Here is a 25332-nt window from a genome sequence, read left to right as displayed (position 1 = left end):
TGATATCATAGACCGGCAGCAATGGCGGTCTTGGTGGCTATGGTTGCGGTGGCAAGACATTATCAACATCAATTGCTTCTGAAAGCACAGAAGATTGCTCTTGATCTTCCTCTTCAATCACTTTTGTAGCTGGAGCTAGTGGAGGAGATGAAGCAGCGGCATCAAGTTTCTTTGCTTTATGCTTCCTAAAAAGAGAAGCAATATCCCCATTCCTCTTCATAGTTCAATTGTTCTACAGAGTACAGACAAAGTATGAAAGTGCATCAATAATCAACCGATTCATGAATCCATATAATTCCTATGCGCTACACTAATTTGCAATTGTCCAAGTAGTTTCGTTCAATCACCGTAAAAAATTAGCGAGCTACAGTTTAACAGTTAGGGTTCCACAAATTTCATACCAGAATGTGTGTGGAGCTGCCAAGCTAAGAGGAGTGGAGGGAGAGGCGCCGAGGTCGCGCTCGCGGCTGCAGAAGGGAGAGCTGTCGTGCCGCGCGGTCAATCAAACGGCAGCGGGCGCCGTTGGCGGATGCAGCATAGCAGCACTGCAGCAGCGTCGATGTCAAGGTGGAATCCTCAGCTAGTCAGCTGCGGCCTGTGGAGGGAAGCCTGGTGCGGACGCAGGACTAGACGATGCGGCAGCACGGCACAAGGGCAAACCAGCATCCGGCAGCCGGCAACGGCGGCGGTGTCGCCTAATCCCGTGGAGCCACGACTCATCTTTCACTGTGCGTTCGTGAGAGCCTGAGAGGCTTTGAGTTATGCGCATAGGCCTTGGGCTTGGGATGGTAAATTGTTTTAAAGTTGGGCCAAAATATTTATGTATGCCATGGCATATCCACCCCACCTATTGGGTCCGCCCCCGGTAATGAGCAAGTGAGACTAAAAGTCTCGGTCATTAGTACCGGTTGCATAATCTGATACTAAAAGAATCTTGTAGTATCAGGTCATGCCACTAATCGGCACTAAAGCATAAAATGCCAAAAAAATATTTCAAATCTGGAAATGAAAAGAACCTTTTAGTACCGGGTCTTCTTTTACCTGTATTTTTTGTGGACCGATAACGTGTTTTCTAGTAGTGAACACGAGTTCATGCTGGCTATTTGCATTAATATTGTGTAGAAAATATGGCAATTGCTAGGGCATATTGTGATCTTGTGATCTGAGTGACGATATTGTCAATTCAACCATGGCGCAAAGACACATGCATGCCAGATTATCCAACTTGTAGCAACTGTGTAGGAGTTGCACATCGCAAGGGCCACAGATGAGAAGCTGTTATTAGCGCCAGAGTATTGCGAAAGAATTGTAGAAAGAAGATGCAAGTGAAGGCTTGACTTAGGGCCTGTTTGTTTGCCCTATAGATTATATAATCTAGCTTATATGATCTCATATGGATCACAAACACCACAGATTATTCTTCAGATTCTATAATTTATACCTCCAAATTATCATAATCTTATAAGTTGTTCAAGGTATATGCTTATTTCAGACTATATAATCTAGCATATATAAGTTGGATTATATAATCTGTCCAGGAAACAAACAGAGCCTTAGTAAGACACGGTGGTCCAACGATCAGGGTTTCTACATGCCAGATGAAGTGCAAGAAGTTGTACACATCGAATATTCCGGTAATCAGATGTTGAGAGATCGAGTCGGAGGATCAACAGTGAACCTCAACGGCTATTTTGAAGTAAAGAACTTCAACACGCTGGAAGGTACCATGCATGACGTTGATACATGTCAAAGTATCTCAGTAAAATACATAGAGATGATGTGGTGGCTCATGAAGCTCAAGTATACACGAGGGGTTGGTTAGGTGATGAGAAGGGCAACACGCCGAGTAATCAATTCTTCAATGTTGCTGTAAGTGGGGCTTCAACGGCTAGCTCCTGACGTGGTACCTACACACCAGATGCTCCTTGGCATCTCAAGCTCGTTGACCTTCTGGCCTGGGTACAGCAGCATTAACAAAAGGCTTGTATAGGGACTCAAAGATGCATGTGCCTCAAGCTCCGAAGCGAAGATGACATCAAATAATCAGACAGAGGTTTAGTGTGAGACAAGCATTTGTGGCAAGTTGCTCTTCCATCTTGATGATGGTAATACAAGAGCCGAGTTGGTGGGAAGAATCTTTGTAATCGACAACATATCCATATGGAGCTCCAAACGTATACTACAGTTTACCCACCATTAATATAAGATAAACCCTTACGCTGAGTTTATGTCCCCTTACTCACCTCTTACTTCTGCATTTACATTTCTGCATTTACTTTGATGCAATCTTATATGTGTATTTGTATATGTAGAATAATATTTTGATAGGATTGGACAAAACTCTTTGTGCAACAAGTAAAGGAAAACATTCATTTTACTTTGTCAAACTATTTCGATTGGTCCTATCTATTCCTAATTAATAAGATTTTTCTTTTTCGTTGCTCCATGTACATGTTGAGTTTTAAATTCAAACTTTGTAATAGCGGATAAGAATATGATGCCTTATGTTAGAGAAATATATTATAATGTTTTATGGTTATTTTTATAGGTTAGGAAATTTAATATGAAACTCATCACTAAAAGTTCCTAAAGTATTTTTTCTAACCTAGGAAATCATGTTACAAGTCACCTCGAACGATTCAAACTTAAAACTCAACTTCTACACGGAGAAAAAAAAGACAACAAACATTAGAGGGTAGATCAGATGACCGACTAAAATAGTTTAAGGGAGTAAATTATTGAGTCTAAATTTAGTTAGAGAGTTAAGCGGACAAAATGAATTGATGAGGGTAGTAAAATGAACCTTTTCTAGCTAGTAAAGGAATCACACTAGATAAAGTTACAATACATGGATACGATAAAAATTATTTTGAGCAAATTTGTACTTCGAACATAAACTTAGTTCGTTGCTAGTGCAATATTGCATAAACTTAGTTCATCTCTAAGTGTATTGATTCACACATCTTGTTACGGATGTACGTACACTACTACAGAGTATCTCATCACCGTCAGGTCAAAAACAATATCACCGTCGGTACTAAGATCCGTTAAATTAGGGTAGACGGTGATAAGTTGGGCCATCACCGCCGGATCTAGAACTGCCAGTGATGCCCATTTCACAAAACAAAAAAAAAACGCTGCTGGCCACCACGTCCCCGCTGGCTACTACATCCCCATGCACCGTCATGGGTCCCCGTCCACGCGCGCCGCACAGCTGGGGAGGGGCGGCGGGAGAGGAGGGGACCCATGCGCTTACGCGGCCCCATCCCCAGGCGCCGCCGCGTCCGCATCCCCGTGCGTCGCATCCTGAGCGCTGCCGCAACCCCATCCCCGTGCGCCGCATGTCGGGCGCAGCCCTGTCCCCGTGCGTTGCCACGGCAAGGAAGGGTGGCTGGAAAGCAAGGGGAGGAGAGAGAAGGGGCAGCAGGGGAAGCGAGAGGAGAGGAGGGGTGGTGGGGCAAACGAGAGGGGAGGAGCGCCGTGTTCAAAGAACATGTAGACCTGATTTGTGGGTTTTGGTTGATTAATGACGTACGCTTGTGGGACTAATATCATTACTGAGAATGATGAGCAGGTATCACTGGTGATTGATGAGCTAAGGTATCACAGGTGATTCATGAGCTAAGTCATGGAGATGACCACCAAAAAGAAAATGAAAGTTGGAAAGCGAAAAATCATGAGGATTTAAATATTTTATCTTTTAAAATCGATTATAGGAATGCCATACTATCAAGACGGACATGATATATACTCGATTTGCATAGAATAAGGTGCTTAAGATGATCTAACAAACCTATAAAAGATACATTTGCACTCACACAACATATGTGATAACTTTGAAGTGTTTTCTACATAATGTCCGGAGTCTAGAGAATTTTCCAGTCTCCGGAACTTAACCTAGTAACGACTAGTTTTGGTTGGAGTATAAATACCCCCTCACCCCCTCCATAGTACCTCTCTCCAACCTAACTCGACCTACACACTCCCCTGAGCATTCAAGAGCACTCTTTACTCCTCCCTAGTGCTCCAAGTGAGATTTGGTGAGGGGGGTTAAAGAGAGATTGTAGGGAGAGCAAGTGACAATGCTAGTGAGTTGATTTCCCATAACCTGAGCACCTCGTTCTTCATCAAGCTGGTGTATTTCATGTTTGTTACTCTTGGAGCTTCAATCTCCTAGCCGGCTAGGCGTCGCTCGTCGAGCACCCAAACTCGTGGTGTCCCCCGGGACGTTTGTACAACTCTGATATCATAGTAAGTGGCCTTAGCTGGACCTTGGGGTTGCTAATGGGAGGCTCAAGCTCAAGGAGAGAACATTCTTCTTGGGTGTCTCAACGGAGACGTAGGTTCCTCTTAAGGAACTAAACTTCAGAAAATAAATCCTTATGTCATTGTGCTTGTTTCTTGTGTTTTGTTGAAGTTCTTATCTTGAGCTAGATTTTTAGGGTTTGCTCTCGATCTACTTGTTGAAAAGGTTCTGAGTGCAGGTGTCTCAGTCGAAATAAGTTCATAAACACTGGAAAATTGCTTGATCTACTTTTGATTGAGGTTTGAGTAGTCGACTTGTAGATTCTGCAATATTTCCGGAGTCTCCGAAAATTTCTGCGATATCTCCGTAAATACGGAGATTTCAGAAAAAATCTCCGAACATTTAATAGCTTACTGATATAATCTTCTTAAGTGTTGTAAATTTTCAGTTTCGACAATTCACCCCCTCTAACTGATATCTAGATCCTTTCACGCGCACCGTGGAGGAAGGGGGGAGGGGCGGCGGGGAAAGCAAGGGGAGTAGCAGGGAGGGGCAGCGCGGGAGGTGGCCGCGGTGGAGGGGTGGGGAGGAGCGACGGTGGAGGGGAGGCAGAGAAAGAGATGGGAGAGGAATCAGAGGGAGAAAAGGGAGAGGGAGAGGAAAAGAATAATAAGAGAGTGATGTTCGTATTATTGCCGGTCCATGTAGAAACTAACGGTCACCATGGTTTTAAAGGGACTTGTGGTGAGTGTTTGCAATAATAGGCTCTGGTACCGTCGTTCCCTATATATTGTCCTCTTTCATATTGCATGAAGTGCACCCGTAGACTGCAGGTAGCGTCCAAGTTGTAACTGCAATAAATAATACTTGCTTCAACTAAGTATCTGCTTACATGAAAAAGATGACTTTTAATCAGTGAACTAATAGCTAGACACTCACATTAAACACCCGTCCACTTTCTGCGCCGTGTCAATTTCATATATATTAAATCAGTACTGCATGCACCGTTCCTACTACTAATACGATGATAGACTCCAACGTTGAATGAAGCAATTTATACTGGATCGCCCACGATAGTTGACATCACTACTTGACTAGTTATTATTCAAGTCAACGGATGCGAACTGTACGTTGCCGGGACACGTAACTACACCAAGAAGATGCCCTGTAATATTTTGCTAGCACACGCACGTACTCCATGGACACCTCACCGTGCAGCCCCATGTTCGTCGCATGCCACACTACTAAAAAAAAGTTTTTAGAGGTGAGTAAAAATATATTTTTAGGATGGATCTGTCGGTGTTTTACCGCCTGCCCACCGAGGGGTATACCCGAGGTGGTAAGTTTTAGGTAGGGTGACGCCGAGATTAGGAACTCGAAGGTGCAACAACACAAGGTTTAGACAGGTTCGGGCCGCGATGTGCGTTATACTCTACGTCTTGTTTGGTGGTTTGTATTGCCTTGGGTGTTGATGTTGTGTTTTGAGGGGGTCCCTGCCCACCCTAATATATCCGGGAGGATAGGGTTACATGAATTCTAGTCCAACACTAGCGTAGGAATCGTACTCGAGTACAACTCGAGTAGCTTCCTTCTGTGTCGTCTAGTTCTACTTCGCATGCGAGTAGAGTACATAGATAAGGCATAGGACATGTCCTATCCCCTATTCCGGTATGAACTATGTTATGTACGGAGTCCCGTAGTCCTGGGTCTAACAAGCCCCCGAACTCTTCGTAGCTGAGTACTGCAGGCTTTTTGAGTACTTCCGAAGTAGTCTTCAGCTTCTTTTGAAGCTCCGTCTTGAAGTTCTTCTTCGAGTTCTTCGTTGGTTGCATCGAAGCTATGAGGTGCTCATGCCTCTAATTACTTCTTTAATCTGGTGTGCGATAAAAAATCGCACTCTATATGGAGTAGCCCCCGAGCCTTACGTTGAATCGAAGAATCAGGCTGAGGGTCACATTAGTCTTGAATCTTCCCTACTTTTTGAATATATTCAAAAAATAAGTAGTCGATGCCACGTATCCCGCAGCGCCCGAGCCTTAAATCCAAATCTCTCAGATTTGGAAAAAAGGATCCAACGGTCGTGGTATGCAATGAAAAAATATTCTCTTGGAAATAATTGGTGTGATGATACAGATGATGCAAGTTAAATTTGGAATTCGAAAAACTCCTTTTTTGGGGACAATTAACCCTGAAAAAATGGTTAATCGAATAATTTATCTAAAAATCCACCAAATGACCCCTCATGTTCCTAATATTTCCTGTGACGACTCTTCAACTTGAGCCACTGGTTATTTAACCCCGCGGTAACCTAAAGTAAAAATTCGTGCTTCCAATTTTCAATCCGCCGAGGAATTTCCGAATCCCCAATCAGATCCGTGGCAAACAGATCTAAAATGGTGCCAAAAAGATCCAACGAGAAGGATGGGAAGGGGAAGGAGTCGCATCCGCCTCCTGGGGAATGGACTTATAGTAAGTGCTCTAATAACGACCTCTTGAATCTTATTTCTGAGGGTTTGCTTCAAAGAAAAAATCTCGTCAATTGGCGCCCTTCTTTTCGCCAACTTCTTCCCATGGAGAACGTAGACGAAATCATCTCATCACTACAAGAATTATGATTTTTATGACAAAAGTCCTCATGACGAGGACAAATATCGTCATATATTGTAACATTATATGATGACAAAATCTATGTCGTCATAAATTCATGAGCCCTTGAACTATTTATGACAACTCTCTTCTTTTGGTCACATAAAGATGCCAAGTGTCGTCACAAAATGTCAACCAGAGTAGCCGACCGTCTATTATGGTTTTAATGATGACATGAAGTGGTTTTTTGTGAACTTTTTTCTACGTCACTGTTTGTTAATTATAACATGATCCCCGAATAGAAGTTGAACTTGGCCATTTCAAATCGTTCCCCAAAATTCCCCAGTCCCAAACAGCAGCGGGCGGTGTTCGGGCGGCGGGCGGGCAGCGTCCGGGTGAGCGGACCGCAGCTTCCGAGCGCGGCTGCCGGCGGTGGGTGGGTCGGTGTAGCGTTGCGGGCGGGCAGGCCAAGCTTGGCGGGCAGCATGGTGGAGCGCGGCGGGTGGCGGATCTCGGCGGGACGCCAGGGCGGGCAGCGGATCTGGACATGCGGGCGGGCGGAGCAGGTGGCCTCTGGTGTGAGGCCAGGGCATGCGGGTGGGCGGACCCGGGCGTGAGGCCAGTGCGTGCGGGCAGGCAGAGCAGGGCGGTCTGAGCTCGGCGTGCGGGTGGCCTCTGGGCGAGCGTCGGTCGGGGTGGTAGAGCACGGCCGCTGTCATGCTGCCTCTGGGCGGAGCCGGCTCCCCCTCTCCCCAGCTGACGACGCTGGACGGTTCCAGGAGACTGCTCTGGCAGTGACGGCGACGACGGTGCCATGTCCAAGTGGGGTAGCTCGGCTAGTCAATCGAGGGGCAGTGGAGCGTCCAGGATGGTTGAGCACCATCTGGAGCCAAGCTCGATGTGGGAGCTGCAGCCGTATCCTCTTGGTAAGGAGACTGGACTCCCCTTGATCCCATGCCCTGACTGTGGGATGGCGAGGGTGATAGAGAGGCGGTCAGGGAAGGACACGACCGAGAACTACCTGCGTGTGTTCTTCAAATGTCCATGGAACAAAGTGAGCATCCACTTGTATGATTTGAGCTGAGAAGTTGTTCATCCCTCAATCCCTATTTATCCAGCTATGGTTAACGAAATTGTTTTGTTATTGTTGTAGTTTCCTAAGCTTTGCGGGTTCTATAATTTCCAAAGGTAGTATTTGGATAAGCTGGAGGAGCTTGGCATTGTCGCAATCCACAAATTCCCCCTGGCAATGGACATTGGTGATGAAGCTGAAGAGGTAGCAGATGCATCATCTGGGAGAATGGTCATGAATATGCGGGCTGGTGAACTATAGATTGAGGCCAGGTGGACAATCTGATGTGCAAGTTCAACCTTTTGATGTCTGTTTTAGTAGTTGGTCTTGGCTGTGTGTTGATGTATGTTGCAGGCAGGCAGTGAAGTCAAGTTCACTGCATAATGTATTTTAGTCTTTGTAGGTGATGGTTGCAGTGTAGTATGAACAATGCAATCTGGTGCAGTTGGTCTTCACTTTTGTAATGTAAGAACAATGTGGTGCATTTTCAAGCATTGCAATCTGGTCGATGGTCAAGCAATGCAAACTGGTTCTTTTTCAAGCAATGCATTTTATTCATGTGTGAAACTTTATGTGCCAATATTGGATGGGCTTGCATTCAGGCAAGCAAGAAATGAAAAGGAAGGAAATGGAATAGTGTATTTAGCAAACTTGTGCGTGATGAAATATTAGCAGAATGTATGTTACTTCCAGCCAATACATTTTGTGACAAATTATATACATTCCATGACATGGCCTTGGGGTCATAGAAACCCAGTTTTCCATTTTAGGACAGATTCTGGGCATGACACATGAAGTCTCCATATATATACACACACATCATGTGAATGAAATCTGGACACTACTGTAACTTGCATCACACATGAAGTATACACTAAAAATAGAAACATTGCATATAAGGTCTTACAATCTCTTAATTCAGATACAAATGTAGTAGCATAATTGAAATACAACAAATTCAATAACAGAAAAGTTCATGCATGGTTCACATATGTCTAGAAATGCAAAGGTCAATCAACATCACTGTCTTTTCCTGAAGTATTGCCTTCTTCTAGACTATGGTACTCAAGGTAGGTTTCATCTTCATCTTCCCGGTCTACTTCATCACCTTGAGCAATATGTTTTTGTCGACGGATGCTCTCGACGAGGTCTCTACTAATAGGGCTGCCTGGTTCATTATCCATGTGCAACAAATCCATATCTGGAGGAATGTCTCTCACTGCACCATCTCTAGATGAAATATGCTCCTCTTGGTATGCCTCTTGAGATCTCATTTGTACTTGTTCATGGATTGGTTGGTTTGTGTCGGACTCTTCGACATCAAATATATGTCGGTGGCCAAATTCTTGTAGCACTCGCCAACATGGCCCTAATTTTGTATCTTCCAAGAAAAATACTTGTGTAGCATCTATCGCCATAATGAAAGGATCATCCTTATACCATCGGCCTGTGATGTTTATGCTCTTGAAGTAACCATCATCTTTCATGTGGTATGTCCTTCCCCCAAGATGCTACCTTTCACATCGTAATAAGATAACGGTTCTACTCCCTTTGCTGTTCTTACTGTAACTCAACTCAATAATGTATATGATTGTCCCATAGAAGTCCATTGTGTCATCACCGTGAGTACCTGGGCACTTGATGGTGGAGTTCTGTGTCTTCCTATGTTCATCACGAGCCGTAGTGTGGTACCGTACCCCATTGATTATACAGGCTGTGTACGAACGCACTCGCGGATCCGGTCCACATGCTGGTGAGTACAAGTCTTTGTCAACAAGTGTTGTGCCTTCATATTTCAATTTGGTAATCTGCTGGTAAAAAACATACAGAATTATTGAATTTGAAAATGTATTGGATCATAAATGATGAAGTCATGCTGTAGAAAGTAGAACACATATGATTCTCGAACCATGCAGCGAATTGTGTTGACATCTTTTTTTCAACATTGTTGACCTCTTCTTGTTCTAATTGTGCCCTATACATGCTGCAAAGGAAGAAGGTAATTAGTTATTTTGTGACACTAGTATTGAATAAAGATGGATGCAATAGCAAGAATTACTCACTCTTTGTATTCGTCAACTTCTTCGCAGTTATTTAGAACAAACCAAACCATGGAGTCTATGTCTTTGTCTTGGTAATGAAGATTTGAAGCACCCAACAGGTTAATACCATGACCAAAAATAGAGTAACCATTGGGTGAGATGTTCTCTTGTCCCTAAGTTTCTTTCAGGCCTAGTGAACCTACTAATGATGTCACTGAAATATGTTGAGCACTGGGTCGTACACTCATAGGCAGTGTATGCCTCTGCAATAGATCCTTCTGGTCTGGCTTGATTGCGAACGAAACGCTTAAAGGTGCCCAACCTTCTCTCAATGGGATACATCCATCCATACTGCACCGGTCCCCTAAGGAGTGCCTCATCAGGTAAGTGTACTGCTAGGTGAACCATAACATCGAAGAATGCTGGAGGATAGATTTTCTCTAGCTTGCAAATGATAAGCACAATATCTTCCTTCATCTGGTGTAGTGCATCAACCTTTATAGTTTTGGAGCAAAGTTGTCTAGAAAAACTACCCAATTCAGTAATTACTTCATATACATCTTTGCGCACCAAACCACGAAGGCCAGCTGGTAAAATATGCTGCAGCATTATATGACAGTCATGTGTTTTTAGCCCATGGATTGATCCTCCTCCCTCCATATTGACACATCTTGATATATTGGAGGCATAGCCATCTGGAAACTTAACATTGCTCACAAATTGCAAGAACTTCTTCTTGTCTTCTGGTTTTAGAACGTAACAAGCTCTTGGCTTTGATGATGAACTACCACTGTCATCTAGCAAATGAAGCTCTTTTCTTATACCTCTATCCTCCAAATCTAGTCTAGCAGCGATGGTGTCCTTTGTCTTATTTGGGATACTAAGCAGAGTTGACAAAATGGCTTCACATATGTTTTTCTCTATGTGCATAACATCAAGGTTGTGCTGTAGCTTCAATTTTAACCAGTATGGTAAAACATACAAGCTAACCTTCAGATGCCATACTGGTTCATCTACATTATGGCATCGTTTTCTTGGTTTTGGCTTATCTGGATTCTTGCCTGGAACATAGCAAACTTCGTCCAACCTTGCCATAACCTCATCTGCATTAAATTTCCTTGGCTGCTCTCTTTTTTCATGCTTGCCATTGAAAGATTTGTTTGTCCTCCAAGCATGGTCGTTAGGGAGGAAACGTCTATGGTTTATGAAACCAATTTTGTTTCTAAGACATTCGGAGCTTGGATTCTCATCACAGTATACATATGCAAAGTAACCCTTAGTGGTTCAGCCTGACATGGTGCCTAATGCAGGGTAGTCATGGATTCCAAACAGAATCGCTGCACGCAGGCTAAAGTCTTTGCCTTCAACTGCATCATAAGTTTTTACACCCTTCCAAAGCTCTATCAGGTCTGCTATCAAAGGCTGCATAAACACATGGAAATCTTTGCCTGGTGATTTTTTGCCTGGAATTAGTAAATCAAGCATATAATTGGATTGGTCCATGCACATCCATTGTGGAAAATTGTATGGTACCACTAACACTGGCCATATGCTATATGAATTGCTCATCTGACCAAATGGGTTAAATCCATTAGTAGCAATGGCTAACCTCAAATTGCGGGGATCATCTACAAAAGACTTGAAAGTCTCATCAAAATCTTTCCAAGCTTCCCCATCAGCAGGATGTCTCATTTTATTTTCAACGGGTACCCTCTTTTTCTTGTACCATCTTGCATATTGTGCCCGCTGCTTTGACATGAAAAGCCTTTGAAGGCGTGGAATTATTGGAAAGTAACGGAGGACCTTGTGAGGAACTTTCTTTCTGCCCTCCTTGTTCACTTTCCATCTTGTGAAGCCACAAACTGGGCAATGATCATCGCCTTCATGGTCCTTCCAAAACAAGGCACAATCATACTTGCACGCATCAATAGAAACATAACCAAAACCAAGCTTCCGAAGCACAGCTTTCATCTCGTTATATGACTTAGGAATTCCGGGCACATTCTTCAAAGTTGAAGAAAGCAACTCAAGGAATGTATCGAACCCAGATGTTGTTATCCGATTGTACACTTTTATATGCAACAGTTTAATCATGAAAGATAGCCTAGTCTCCTCGGTGCAACCTGGATAAAGTTGACGCTTTGCCTCTTCCATGAGTTGTTTATATAAGTTACCACCAAGGCCATGGCTTGCTGCGTCGTGCAAATCTTGAATCAACCCCTGAACTCCCCTTGCACCGTCATCTATGACATCTTCAGCTTGTCCTTCCTCATCAAGTGGTGCCTGGCCTTGGTCAGTTCCATCACATGACATATCTTCAGGTACAACAGCGAGTTCTCCATCATCATCTTGTCCAACGTCATCTTCTTCCTCTCCATGATGAGCCCACCTAATATAGCACCTAGACATACCATTGAGCTCAATATCCTCGTGTACATCATCTAGGCTTTTCTCTTTCTGGTTCAGGCATTTTTGGCATGGGCACTTGATTTTCTCATCTGCACTACTATATCTACCTCTGACATATTCCTGAATTGTTTAACACCAGACAAAAAGGCCGGCGAAAATGGTGCACTTGTATAAATCCAACTTCTATCCATCTCGACCTGGATAAATTAGGTGCAAAGAGTAACAAATCCATCTTAAATCCCTCGACTAAAGTTAAAACACTACAAGAAAAAATCTAAATTGATAGAGGTACACATCACTGACCTCACCTTGTGGGGGTGGTTGCCGCGCGTGGATGCTGGTGGGGGTAGAGCAGCTCGTTTTGCTGGTGAAGATCCACCGTGGGTTGGACCCCTGGGCTCCACGTACCACAGTGCAGGTGAGGGGAGGGGCGGCGGCTGCTGGAGGTGAGGGGATGGGCACGAGATGCAGGTGAGGGGAGGGGTGGCGGCTGCTGGAGGTGAGGGGATGGGCGCGAGATGCAGGTGAGGGGAGGGGCAGCGTGGCAGGTGAGTGCAGGTCAGCGGCAAGCCTGCAGGTGAGGGGAGGGGCGGCGAGGCAGGTGAGTGCAGGTCGGCAGAAACCCTGCAGGTGCTGGTCGCCGGCAAGGCAGCAGGTTGGGGCGGCCTGATGCCTACAGGCAGTGGCCAAGCAGGCACACAGTAAGCTTCGTAGCTCAACCTTTGTTAAAAAAATAGAAGCCTGTGAAGTACCCCTACTATATATGACATGTGGACCCAGATGCTATTTAGGCTTGAGTGCCAGGTGGTCCAGCGTATCAATGACATGTGGGCCCAGATGTTCATTAGCCTCTCTTGCGCCCTGTCAATTGCTCAGGCATTTGTTTTTATAATCCATGTCTAAATCTTGTAACAAATTTATCTCCCACATACCATCTCGAAATCTGATGCATTTTTTTCTAAAAATTTCTAAAATCATGATCTTTCAAATTTTTGTGTTGATTTTGATCATATTTTCATGTTACAAAGTTTGAACGATTCACAAGTCGGGGGAACAATCTCTCCTATAGCCTCATGAAACTATTAGTGAGACATGTAATATTTATGAACAAACTTACTACCACTTTGTTGAATGAACTAACTACCAAAACAAAAAAGTGTTCATTTTGATGAGATGTGCAATCTTTGTGTTCATCACTTTTTATTTTGATAGTATTTAGTACACCAATTTTTAGTCCATAGACCTTCAAATTTGAAACTGTCAAAAAAAGTTCAAATGAAAAAATAGCCAAAACCAAAAATGTAGATCTGGACGAGTTGAACATTTTTGTTTTATACATTCATTTCATTTTCAATCGTTTACTAGGCCTAAAAATCGGTTTGAAATCCTAATAGAACTCAAAGGGTCACTGACAAGTGGACCCGCTGCATTACAACCAATTTTGCCCCAGCCCAAGACCGGCCACCGACAATCCGGGCCCTCCCGCCAGGGCGAAATTTTCGCTGCCGCACCTGGCTCTCTCCCGCGCTATCCCGCTCGCCGACACACGGGACCCACCCCACCTCCCGCTCAAGCCATCCAAATCCCCCCTCGCCTTATCCTCTTGCCCGGCTAGGGATAGGGGAAAATCCCCAATCCTTGGTCCCCTCTCCTCGCCGACACACCACCCCCGTTGTCCCTCAAGCCCCGGCCCGCTGCTGCGCCGACCCACCACCCCCGATGTCCCTCAAGCCCCCGCTGCCGCGCCGACCCACCACTCCTGCTGTCACTCAAGCCCGCAACGTCAATGAGCATGGCCTCCTCCTACCTCCCTGCCACTTAGCGGCGCCCAGCGCGGACGTTGTCCACATCAACGCCAGAGGCCGGAGAGCCCCGTCGACATCCTAAACTTTGCTCCGACAGAGGCGCCCCGAAGGCATCCACGTGCACTCCTCAACGCCGGCTATACTTTGCTTCCTCCTCCTCCAAAGGTACTCTGCTTCCCCCTTCTCCTCCATTGCTTGGTATTTGCACGTCTAGAAATGTTCAGAAAAGTTACAGTCTGAATACTGAAGCTGTTGCCTGCAAATGAGTTAATGAATCATGAAGGCAGGTTCTGCCAAGGACCTGGTTTTGTCTTACATTCTATTAATTGTTATTTTTTCTTCTTCCTAACATTTGTTAGTTCTTTTGCATCTCTTTCACAGAAACTGAATCCAGTTTCTGCTCTCTGTGCATTTCATGAAACTATGTAAGAAATTAAAAAAACCCAGTATGAGCTGGAAAGGGATGAAAGGGTAAGGGAGGTCCAGGAACTTTTTGTGTCTCTGGGTATTCCAATAGTAGCTCAGGATGTTAGAGATGTTTTTTTCTAAAAAGGAAAAGTGCATGGGGAAGACAATAGAGTCTGACAATGAATATGACCCATCCTCTGACATTGATAACCAATGTGACAGTGATGATGACTACGATGATGACCTAAATAATGAGGATAATACTGAGGTGAGATGCATTACTAGGACAATTAACAAGTATGTTGTTAGTCTTTTTCAATCATGTACTTCATTGTAGTCATTTAATGTACTTCACTCATTATCCTTAATTGATAAGATGCATGTTTCTCTTGGCAGGTACGAGCGATGGTTCCAGGAACTCGCCCTAAGAAGCAAAAGACGACACAAATGGCGGCTGCAAAGTAGCTGCCACCGTGCTCGCCTACCAAATTTACTAGGAAACAGGCAGCCAGGCCTACTGGAGGCCGTCCACCACCTAGGGATGCAAACCAGCTGCCACCGTGCATGCCTACCAGATTGACTAGGCAACAGGCAGCCATGGCTTTGCCTGGAGGCCGTCCACCACCTAGGGATGCAAACCAGCTGCCACCGTGCATGCCTACCAGATTGACTAGGCAACAGGCAGCCATGGCATCGCCTGGCGGCCGTCCACCACCTAGGGATGTAAACCAGCTGCCACCGTGCATGCCTAACAGATTGACTAGGCAACACGCAGCCATGGCATCGCCTGGAGGCCATCCACCACCTAGGGAAAGATTGCCCTTGCCTGCTAAGACCACTTCGAAAGCCAACCCTAAAACTAATCCCATTTCCAATGCTTCTAGATTACCCAGCACCAGTCCACCCATATCTACGCCTAGTGGAAACACTGAGCATAGTACTCCTACTCCTACACCCATCCTTGCCGTGTTTTCGCAAGTTACTCCCACGACTAGTGTTAACCAATCAGTTCCTATAGAAACCTCGCCAGGTGTATAGAGCTCTAGGCAAAGCAATGACATCAATGACTCAAATGACCAAGTTGATGACGATTTAGAGGGTCATACAATTGAAGGAGAACCAGTTGGTGACATTGTTCCTGGTAATCAATATGTGTTTCCAACCATTATTTTCTACATTAAATATCTACATTTGTGGCTGCCATAATAACCCATTTTGCATGTTATTTGCCAATGCAGTGACCCGAAAGGAACTCCGCAAGAAAACCATAGGGCTTGGCTTAGAGAAGATGATAAAGAGAGGAAACAAGCTGCCTATCCAAGTGGCTGAAGGGAAGAAAAGACCTGATGTCCCACTTCAAGCAGCGAAGCTGGCATCAGAAACTGGTGTAGCTCTTAGAGACAAGCTGCCTATCTACACATCTTGGAAGCTCTATGAAAAAGATGGGGGGCCAGTAGAAATACAAAAAGTGCTTGATAAAGTGGCGGTGAGACACCTAATTCACTTCAACTACTTCCTTTAATTACTAGCTCTACTCCCATGTAAGAAATTTTGTCAAATAAATCATTTGTGTGACTGCAGAATAGGTTGGATGTGGATGTTAAGAATGATGGACCAAGCAAATCTGCATGCACTGATATCATTAAGAAGGGAGTAAAGTAGCAGAGGTATCACCTAAAAAGGAAGTACTTCGACGAGTCCCTGACAATGGAACAGCTGTTGGCCAAAGAACCTCCACCTAAAATGAAGAAAGAGGAGTGGATCCAGCTTGTAAAGTACTGGTGTGACCCAAAGAATCAGGTCCATGCCCTGCATCACTGCTTTTGTTAACATGCAATCAAACTGTGCCTATGAATTAGAACTTTGTATTGCATTTGTGGTGCAGGAGAAATCTGAAAAGAATAAAGTAAACCGATCCAAGGTGCAGTTTCACCAAAAAACTGGTTCTAGGTCCTACATAGCTTATCGATACAGCCTGATAATACTATTGCTTTCACTTCGGGGCACTTTTGGGGTGCTTTTGGGTTGTATGTTCAACATCTTTAAGCTCCTGTTATGTTGCAAAGGAAAATTTAGTTCATAGCTATTTGTAGTGTTTTTCCTCTACTGAATAGCTATTTCTAGTGTTTTTCCTTTTGGAATTTATTTGCACAGGAAAACTGAGAAAGATGGATGAAAAGGGCAAGGCTCTTTCTGATACTAAACATTTTGCTTCTTGTACTGTATGTGATTATTTTGTTCTGTATGCACACTGATTGCATGGTGTTCGGCTGGATCCTTTTGTTACTATGCAATGCAAACTGAGATGTGTGCTTCAAAGTCATCCAAGGCTTTTACATGCTGCAGAGGCCTAAGTACAATAACAGCGATCCAGATGCTGTAGAGTTCTTTGGGGAATGTATGAATAGTTCCAAAACTGGTCGCACTCCTCTTGCCAATGAAATATATGTAAGTTCCAAAATGATTTGATACATCTATTGTACTCAAGTACGTGCCTGGCCTTGTTATTAACTGCATTCTCTTTATGTAGGAACGGATGGTGGCAGAGAAGGATAGAGAGCCAGAAGAAGGAGAAGCAAAAAAATCTCCCACCAAGATTGTTGATGAAACTCTTAGCGAGATCAGCCGCTCATCCACATTTCTTCCTAACATTGGTGCCCCTCGACCATCAAAGAATGCTCAGTCCTCATCGACAGCAGCACAAGCACGCATTCGAGCTGAGTTTGAGGCAAGCCTCCAAGCTGAAAGAGAGGAAGCTGCTAGGAAGCGGGAAGAGTTGCAGGCACAGCTTGAAGCTCAGCAGGCCGCACTTGAAGAAAACCAAAATTTGCTACGGCAGACCCAAGAGGAAGTGAGGGGGGTGACTAGCAGGTTTGAGGAGACTAATGCGCTGCTGCGAGCTGTCCTGAAACTTCAGAAAGATTGAGGTATGACTGTAGTTTCTGAGGATGAGGCCTTTGTCTAAGCTTTTGCTACATTGCTTCAACTTAGTCTGTGCTTGGAACTTTGTGAGAACTATATGCCATCTGGTTGTATATTAGATTGTGCCATATATTTGTTTGTTTGCTGGAACCTGGAATAATGTGCTGCAACCTAGAACCTGGAACTATGTGGTTGAACAAGTATGCTACAAGTTTGTGGTTCGAACATGTGTATCCATGATGGCTTCAGTGAATTGTGTCGACCTGTGAATTCTGAATGATTTGTGAATTGTGGTGTCAATCCTGTGGATGATGGCTGATATATGTGTATTAATTATGCTTTTGTACGCTGTGATGAAAGACCAGTGGGACGACGCCGTCATGAATGGAATGCCAATTTGTGACGCCACAGACTCGTCTGCAAATGTGTGTAAATACCATACGAACCAGTACAAAACATGACAAAATATAAGTGTCACATAATCTAGAAAAACTATACATGATGACATTGCGATGTCACAAAAAACCATCAAAACTTGTTCTTCATCTTAGCATTTGTAACGACTCATACATAATGTGATGCGTTGACTAGCTAATATATGATAGAAGTAGTGGTCATAAAAGGTAACAATATGTGATGCTACAAATCTTCCATCACAAAATATACAGACATTTTGTGACCGTGGACCATAAAACCATCACGAGGTACTTTATGTGACGGTCATTTTGTGACGACACTGTGACACGGGGATTTTGGTCATAACTTACTTTTTATGACCAATTGCGTACTTTACATGACAGATTCGGTTTGTCATAAAAGCCAAGATTTCTTGTAGTGGCATTCTACCATTTCTCTGAACGGGGTTTGGCTCTCCCCACTTGCTCTTTCTTCCATGGCCTTCTTTATTTCTACGGGCTTGAGCTCCATCACCTCAACCCGAACTCAATCTGCCACATTGCTATTTTCATCCACTTTTGCAAAGCTTTCCATGGAATCGAACCCCATTGGGATCTTTTTCGCTATCTGTTCCGGGTAAAGCCGCAACCCACCTCCAAAAATCCATCTATTGTAGGGGGCGCCTGTCAGACCCAGGGCTACGGGACTGTGTACATAACGTAGTTTAAATAGGATTAGCAGATAAAGCATATCTTATCTCTTATTTATGTTATTCTCTACTCGTATGAGTAGGAGATAAAGCTAGTCGGTACAGAAGGAAACTACTCGAGTTATACTCGGGTACGATTCCTTGGCTAGTATTGGGTTAGGATTCATGTAACCCTGACCTCCCGGATATATATGGGGGGGCAGGGACCCATTCAAAACACAACATCAACACCCAAGGTAATATAAACCACCATACAGGACGTAGGGTATTACTCACCTCGCGGCCCGAACCTATCTAAATCTTGTGTTCCTTGTACCTTTGAGTTCCTGATCTCGGCGTCTCCTCACCTAAACTTACCACCTTGGGTATACCCCTCGGTGGGCAGCCGGTAAAACACTGACAGCTGGCGCGTCGGGTAGGGGAGCGCATCGAAGATCCACCGGCAAACTCGATGGCATCTTTCCAGTTCACCAGGTTAGTACCTTCTCAGGGTATGATGTTTGTTTTTGGCTCGTAGGTCTGCGTCACAGATGGTGTGGGTAGTTTTCGTTGATTCCTCGTTGACATGAAGCCGAAAACCCCCGCGACGAGTTCTCATAGCGACCTTGACAAGTTCGTTGATGATCTCGACGACTTGTCAATCCATGGATCTGCTACAAGGACTGAGGAGGAGTCTGCTTCCAGCGTGACTTCATCCAGCGCTGCAACAACCTTCCTTAGGTTGGACTCGTTCCAATCTGACTCACGTAGCCGATCACAACTCGGTCTACGCAATTTGGCCACTGATCTCTAGGAGGCCGACATCTCCGAGTCCCTCTCCACATTGGAGGAGGACTTGGACTCTCTACTCCAACTCGGAAAGCCCGAAGCCACCGCACGTCGGGGGGCTTTGGGTTGTTTTGGTGCCAACGGTCTGATGATCACCTCCACTCCGGAGGGGTGTTTCGTGCATTGGAAGGGCATGAAATTTTCTGTTCTACTCGAGGTTGAAGACCGACTTATGGCACACCTCGAGCCCTTGCCTTTTCAGGAGGGCAGGCCATTAGCCACCGTGGCAGAAGAGTCGACCGAGCTAGTCGACGCGAGCTCTAATGAGCTCATGTCACTCCAGATGCTGATGGTAGAAGAAGGCGAGGATGATGGCGACTTCAAGAACGCTGGTGGGGAAAGCATATAGAGCTGGTTTCTGGTGGCCCACCGCAGTGTCCGATGCTGAGGACCTCGTGCGGAGATGCCAAAACTGCCAATTCTTTGGCAAGCAATCTCACGTCCCAGCTCACAGTCTCATCACCATACCGCCATCCTGGCCGTTCGCTTGCTGGAGTCTTGATATGATTGGGCCCTTCACAACGGCGCCAGGTGATTTCACCCATGTATTGGTGGCTATCGACAAGTTTACCAAGTGGATCGAGTACATGCCGATAGCCAAGCTCATACTGGATCGAGTTGTTGATTTCATCTCCGATATCTTGCACCGCTTCGGCTTCCTGAATACCATCATCACAGTCCTGGGTTCAAATTTCACAGCCAACCAGTTTTCGAAGTTCTGTGAAAATGCATGCATCGAGGTCAAATATATCTCTGTTGCACACCCAAGGGCCAATGGTCAAGTCGAGAGGGCAAATGGCATGATAATTGATGGCCTCAAGAAATGACTCTATGATGAAAATAGCAAGAAAGGTGGAAAGTGGAAACACAAATTGCCACATGTCATTTGGGGGCTCAGGACTCAACCGTCCAAAGCCACAAGACAAACACCGTTCTTCCTTGTCTATGGCTCTAAAGCTACCTTACCGGCCGACATCATGTGGAAATCCCCAAGGGTTGAAATGTACAATGAAGGTGAGGCAGACAAAGCAAGGCAGTTAGAGCTCGACTCTGTCGAAGAGGCTCGCTGCACCGCTCTTGTTCAGTCAGCATGATACCTGCAGGGGATCCGGCGATATCATGACCGCAACATGAGGGAACGGTCGTTCAGTATAGGCGATTTGGTCCTACGCTGCATTCAAGATGAGTCCAGCTTACACAAGCTCAACTCGAGGTGGGAAGGGCCGTTCATCGTCAAGCAGGTTACAAGACCGGGGTCATATTGGCTACAATACCCCGAGGGCCAAGATGTCCCAAATTCTTGGAACGTTCAAAACCTGCACAAGTTCTACCGATGAGAAAGTGTGCGGGGATAGCTGTTCTCTGGGCGCTCAGGCGACCCTTTTTCTTTCGAATCAATTTGGAAGCTACGTGTCATAAAATTCAGAATGTAAATTTTTCTGTTAAACAGACAGCGGCTACGGCCATGTTCATATTTTATATAAATCGACTTCTTGTCATGAGTTTTGACGAAGGCTACGGCCATGTTCATGTTTTATCGACTTCTTGATAGAGTCGGAGTGCCCGATCTTTCGGTGAGTGGGGATAAATTCGACTTTGTGCAAGATGACCCTCATGATCCGACTACGACGAGCGAGCCCGAAGCGCCAATGCAATCGCTGAACCAACTCCCTGTGGTTACCGACCTTGTTGGTGCAAGATCAGCCTGATCACGAAGATCTTTTCCTGTTCGCAATCGAAGAACGAACAAGAAAAAGATGTGAGCAATCTGATTATCTCTCGAAGGTGGAGTTCTGAATTACACGAGGACAGCGCTGTTTTGCGTGTGCCAAGAGTAGCTAAAGCTAAATGTAAACAAAACTCAAGTCTGGAAAGAAAAGATGCCTCTATCTAAATAGAGGGAGAGAGGGCGCAACCCTAGGAAAAGGGGCGGCCAGGGAGGGGGCGCAGCCCCTAGTGGTGGCCAGCCCTAGGCGCCCACACAAGGGCCTCAGTTGGGCCAGCATCTATTCTTCGGGGCCTTCGTTCTTCAGTAGCATGACGAAGTTTAGTTCTCTTGCACGGGCCCGAGTGATTGGCCCAGAAGGAGGTGGCGCCTGGGGTGGAGGAGCATCTGGTGTCGCCGGAAAAGATGCTGCTGTCGTAGACATACTCGTGTTGTAGTTGATGTCCTCATCATCCTCCCCTTCTAGAACTGAAGTCGTCCTCGACGGCAACTCCTCATCCTCGCCCACATATGGCTTCAAATCTGCAACATTAAAACTAGTGGAAACACCAAGCTCCGCAGGCAGGTCAAGGACATAAGCATTATCATTAATCTTGGTTAGCACCTTAAAAGGACCAGCAGCACGAGGCATCAATTTAGAACGGCGTAAAGTAGGAAACTGATCCTTTCTCAAATGCAACCAAACCATATCACCAGGTTCAAAAGTAACAAGTTTTCTTCCTTTACTACCAGCAACCTGATACTTACATTAGCAGCAGCAATGTTTTGTTGTGTTTGTCCATGGAGGTCAATCATGTGTTCAACATGTGCAACCGCATCTATATGTGGGACATCCTTAGCATCAAGCGAAAACAAATCAATAGGTGCCCAAGGAACGTAACCATAAACAATCTGAAAAGGGCACATCTTTGTAGAAGAATGTGTTGCATGATTATAAGCAAATTCAATATGAGGCAAGCAATCCTCCCAACGTCTCAAATTTTTGTCTAAAACAGCCCTAAGCATGGTGGACAAAGTTCTATTCACACCTCAGTTTGCCCATCAGTTTGAGGGTGACAAGTTGTACTAAACAGCAATTTAGTTCTCAATTTAGTCCAAAGAGATCTCCAAAAATGACAGAGAAACTTAGCATCACGATCAGAGACAATTGTATTTGGAATACCATGTAAACGGACAATCTCTCGAAAGAACAATTCAGCAACACTGCTAGCATCATCAGTTTTATGACAAGGTATAAAATAAGCTATTTTGGAGAATCTATCAACAACCACAAAAATGCTATCCCTCCCCTTCTTAGTTCTAGGCAATCCCAAAACAAAGTCCATAGATTAATCAAGCCAAGGGGAAGTAGGGATAGGCAAAGGCATATACAAACCATGGTTGCTCAATCGGGACTTAGCTTTCTAACAAGTAGTGCAGCGGGCAACAAGGCGCTCGACATCATGGCGCATCCGTGGCCAGAAAAAGTGTGCAGCCAGCACCTCATGGGTCTTGTAGACGCCAAAGTGTCCCATGAGGCCACCTCCATGTGCTTCGTGTAACAACAAAAGATGAACCGAGCTTGCTAGAACACACAGCTTGTTAGCGCGAAACAGGAACCCATCCTGCATGTGGAATTTGCCCCATGGTTGGCCATTCATACAATGTGTGAGGATATCATTAAAATCAGCATCGTTGACATATTGATCTTTCACATTTTGCAAGCCAAAGATTTTAAAATCAAGCTATGAGAGCATGGTATATCTATGAGACAAAGCATCGGCAATGACATTTTCCTTCCCGTTCTTGTGTTTAATGATGTAAGGAAAGGACTCAATGAATTCTACCCAGTTAGCATGACGACGGTTCAGATTTGTTTGGGTACGAAAATGTTTTAAAGCCTCATGATCAGAATGGATGATAAACTCGTGATGCCAAAGATAGTGCTGCCATGTTTGCAAAGTGCGAACTAAAGCATAAAGCTCCTTATCATAAGTAGAATATCTCAGGCTAGCACCGCTTAATTTCTCACTAAAATAAGCAACCGGTTTTCCTTCTTGTAACAAAACAGCACCTAGCCCAATACCGCTAGCATCACATTCAAGCTCAAACACTTTATGAAAATCAGGCAATTGCAAGAGGGGAGCATGTGTTATCTTATCTTTCAAAGTGTTGAACGCTACCTCCTGCGAGTCGCCCCAAGCAAATGGCGCACCTTTCTTTGTAAGCTCGTGCAAAGGGGCTGCAATGGAGCTGAAATCATGGACGAACCGACGCTAGAATCCTGCAAGTCCAAGAAAGCCCCGAATCTGTGTAACCGTCGTCGGTGTAGGCCATTCCCGAATGGCATCAATCTTGCTACTGTCCACCTCAATGCCCTGCGGAGTTACAACATAACCAAGAAACAAAACACGTTGCGTGCAAAAGATGCATTTTTCCACGTTACCAAATAAGCGAGCTGCACGCAACGCATCAAAAATAGCACTCAAATATTCTAAATGCTCTTCCATAGTCTTGCTGTAAATAAGGATATCATCAAAATAGACAACAACAAACAGTCCTATGAAGGGCCTTAGAACTTCGTTCATCAAACGCATAAAGGTGCTGGGAGCATTAGTCAAACCAAACGGCATAACCAACCATTCATATAACCCAAATTTCATTTTAAAAGCCGTTTTCCATTCATCACCCAGTTTCATTCGAATATGATGGTAACCACTACGCAAATCAATTTTAGTAAAAAGAATGGCGCCACTTAGCTCATCTAGCATATCATCAAGGCGTGGTATAGGGTATCGATAACGAATGGTGATGTTATTAATAGCGCGACAGTCTACACACATACGCCATGACCCATCTTTCTTTGGAACAAGTAAAATAGGAACCGAGCAAGGGCTAAGAGATTCATGAATATAACCCTTATCAAGCAATGCCTGCACCTGGTGCTGGATCTCCTTTGTCTCATCCGGATTCGTACGGTACGGGGCGCGGTTTGGAAGCTGGGCGCCGGGGATGAGGTCGATTTGGTGTTCAATGCCGCGGAGTGGAGGAAGACCCGGTGGCAAGTCTTTGGGAAACACATCAGCGTACTCCTGCAAAAGGTTAGAAACAGTAGGGGGAATATCCAAAGACGGGGCATCCACTACACCAAAACAGCTTAATTTCGTCGGCCAGATGTAATTTCGTCGGCCAAAATAAAGCCAACGAAAATAAATAGTTTATTTCGTCGGCCAACACTGGCTGACGAAATTAGTACTTATTTTCATCGGCCAGTCAAAGACCGACGAAAAATGATCCATATTTTCATCGGCTACACACTGGCCGACGAAATAAAAGGACTATTTTCGTCGGCCTGCACTGAACCGACGAAACTATACCTATTTTCGTAGGCCCAGTGGGCCGACGAAAATAGACGAACCCTAATAAGCGAACCCTTCGATCGGATCTCTGAGGCCCGGCCCACACTTGCGTACTCCCCATGCGCTCGAGACCCCGCCCCCCGCCCCCCCCCCCCCCCGCGCCACCGCCCCCGGGCCCGCCGCCACCCCCCACGCCGCGGCCACGCCATCGCCGCCGCGCCACGGCCCCGTGCGGCTCGGCCCCGCGGCCCACACTGCCGCCCCGCGCGGCCGCCCCGAGGCCCCCGCGGCCCCGCGGCACCCCCCTCCGCCGGCCCCACTGCGCCACCCCGCGCGGCCACCCGCCGTTGCCCCGTGGGTGATCCCTTTTGGCTTTGGTTTACTTGTTCAGTTGCTCCATGAATTGGTGCATCAGGATGACTTAGTCAGTTAATTAGCTTTAGCTAGTCCTAGGTTGGTAATGACAAAAAAATAATACAGTACATTTTTCTTATATATTATCGGTAAGTAAAATTATTTGCTTATCTGATCCGTTGCCGGCAAGCAATGCTCTTGTTTTTGTTTCCCATTGTTGCGGTTCGCTCCTGACTTGATGGAAATTCTACTTCGCGCATCTGCAGGTTGACTGGGATGACTCCTCGCCATTCTCAAAGACAAGGAGCAAATATGTAAATGCTTGGCAAGTGCAGTTTGTTTCATTCCCTCCTCTTCTGAAGAGACTGAAGATTTCAGACACAATAGCACCTCTATTAATGGTGTGGTTGATGAAAATGTTGGAAAAGATTTCTAAACCATGCAAACGTACTTGAAGGTATGGTCTTCTCAACACCTCTGGTTGTAGTGCA

At 45.2% G+C, this 25332-nt stretch overlaps 1 protein-coding gene across 1 annotated transcript; it reads left to right on the top strand.

The window, feature by feature from the left end:
* Positions 1-16275: 16275 nt before the first annotated feature.
* On the top strand, positions 16276-17572 carry LOC112900503. The gene is made up of 5 exons (XM_025969363.1): positions 16276-16368; positions 16454-16592; positions 16723-16790; positions 16915-17016; positions 17099-17572. The coding sequence occupies exons 1-5, from the start codon at positions 16276-16278 to the stop codon at positions 17492-17494; spliced, it is 798 nt and encodes a 265-aa protein (XP_025825148.1). The 3' UTR covers positions 17495-17572.
* Positions 17573-25332: the final 7760 nt, after the last annotated feature.

The sequence above is a fragment of the Panicum hallii genome, chromosome 7 (genome assembly GCF_002211085.1).
Source record: "Panicum hallii strain FIL2 chromosome 7, PHallii_v3.1, whole genome shotgun sequence".
Taxonomy (NCBI): Eukaryota; Viridiplantae; Streptophyta; class Magnoliopsida; order Poales; family Poaceae; genus Panicum; species Panicum hallii.
This window is presented reverse-complemented; position numbering and strand designations above follow the sequence as displayed.

Bases quoted from the DNA above. Each gene is read 5' to 3' on its own strand.
- LOC112900503 (XM_025969363.1), top strand. From the start codon at position 16,276: ATGGAACAGCTGTTGGCCAAAGAACCTCCACCTAAAATGAAGAAAGAG. The intron at 16,369-16,453 runs GTCCATGCCCTG...TTTGTGGTGCAG, and splicing joins GGTGTGACCCAAAGAATCAG to GAGAAATCTGAAAAGAATAA. The intron at 17,017-17,098 runs GTAAGTTCCAAA...CTCTTTATGTAG, and splicing joins CTCTTGCCAATGAAATATAT to GAACGGATGGTGGCAGAGAA.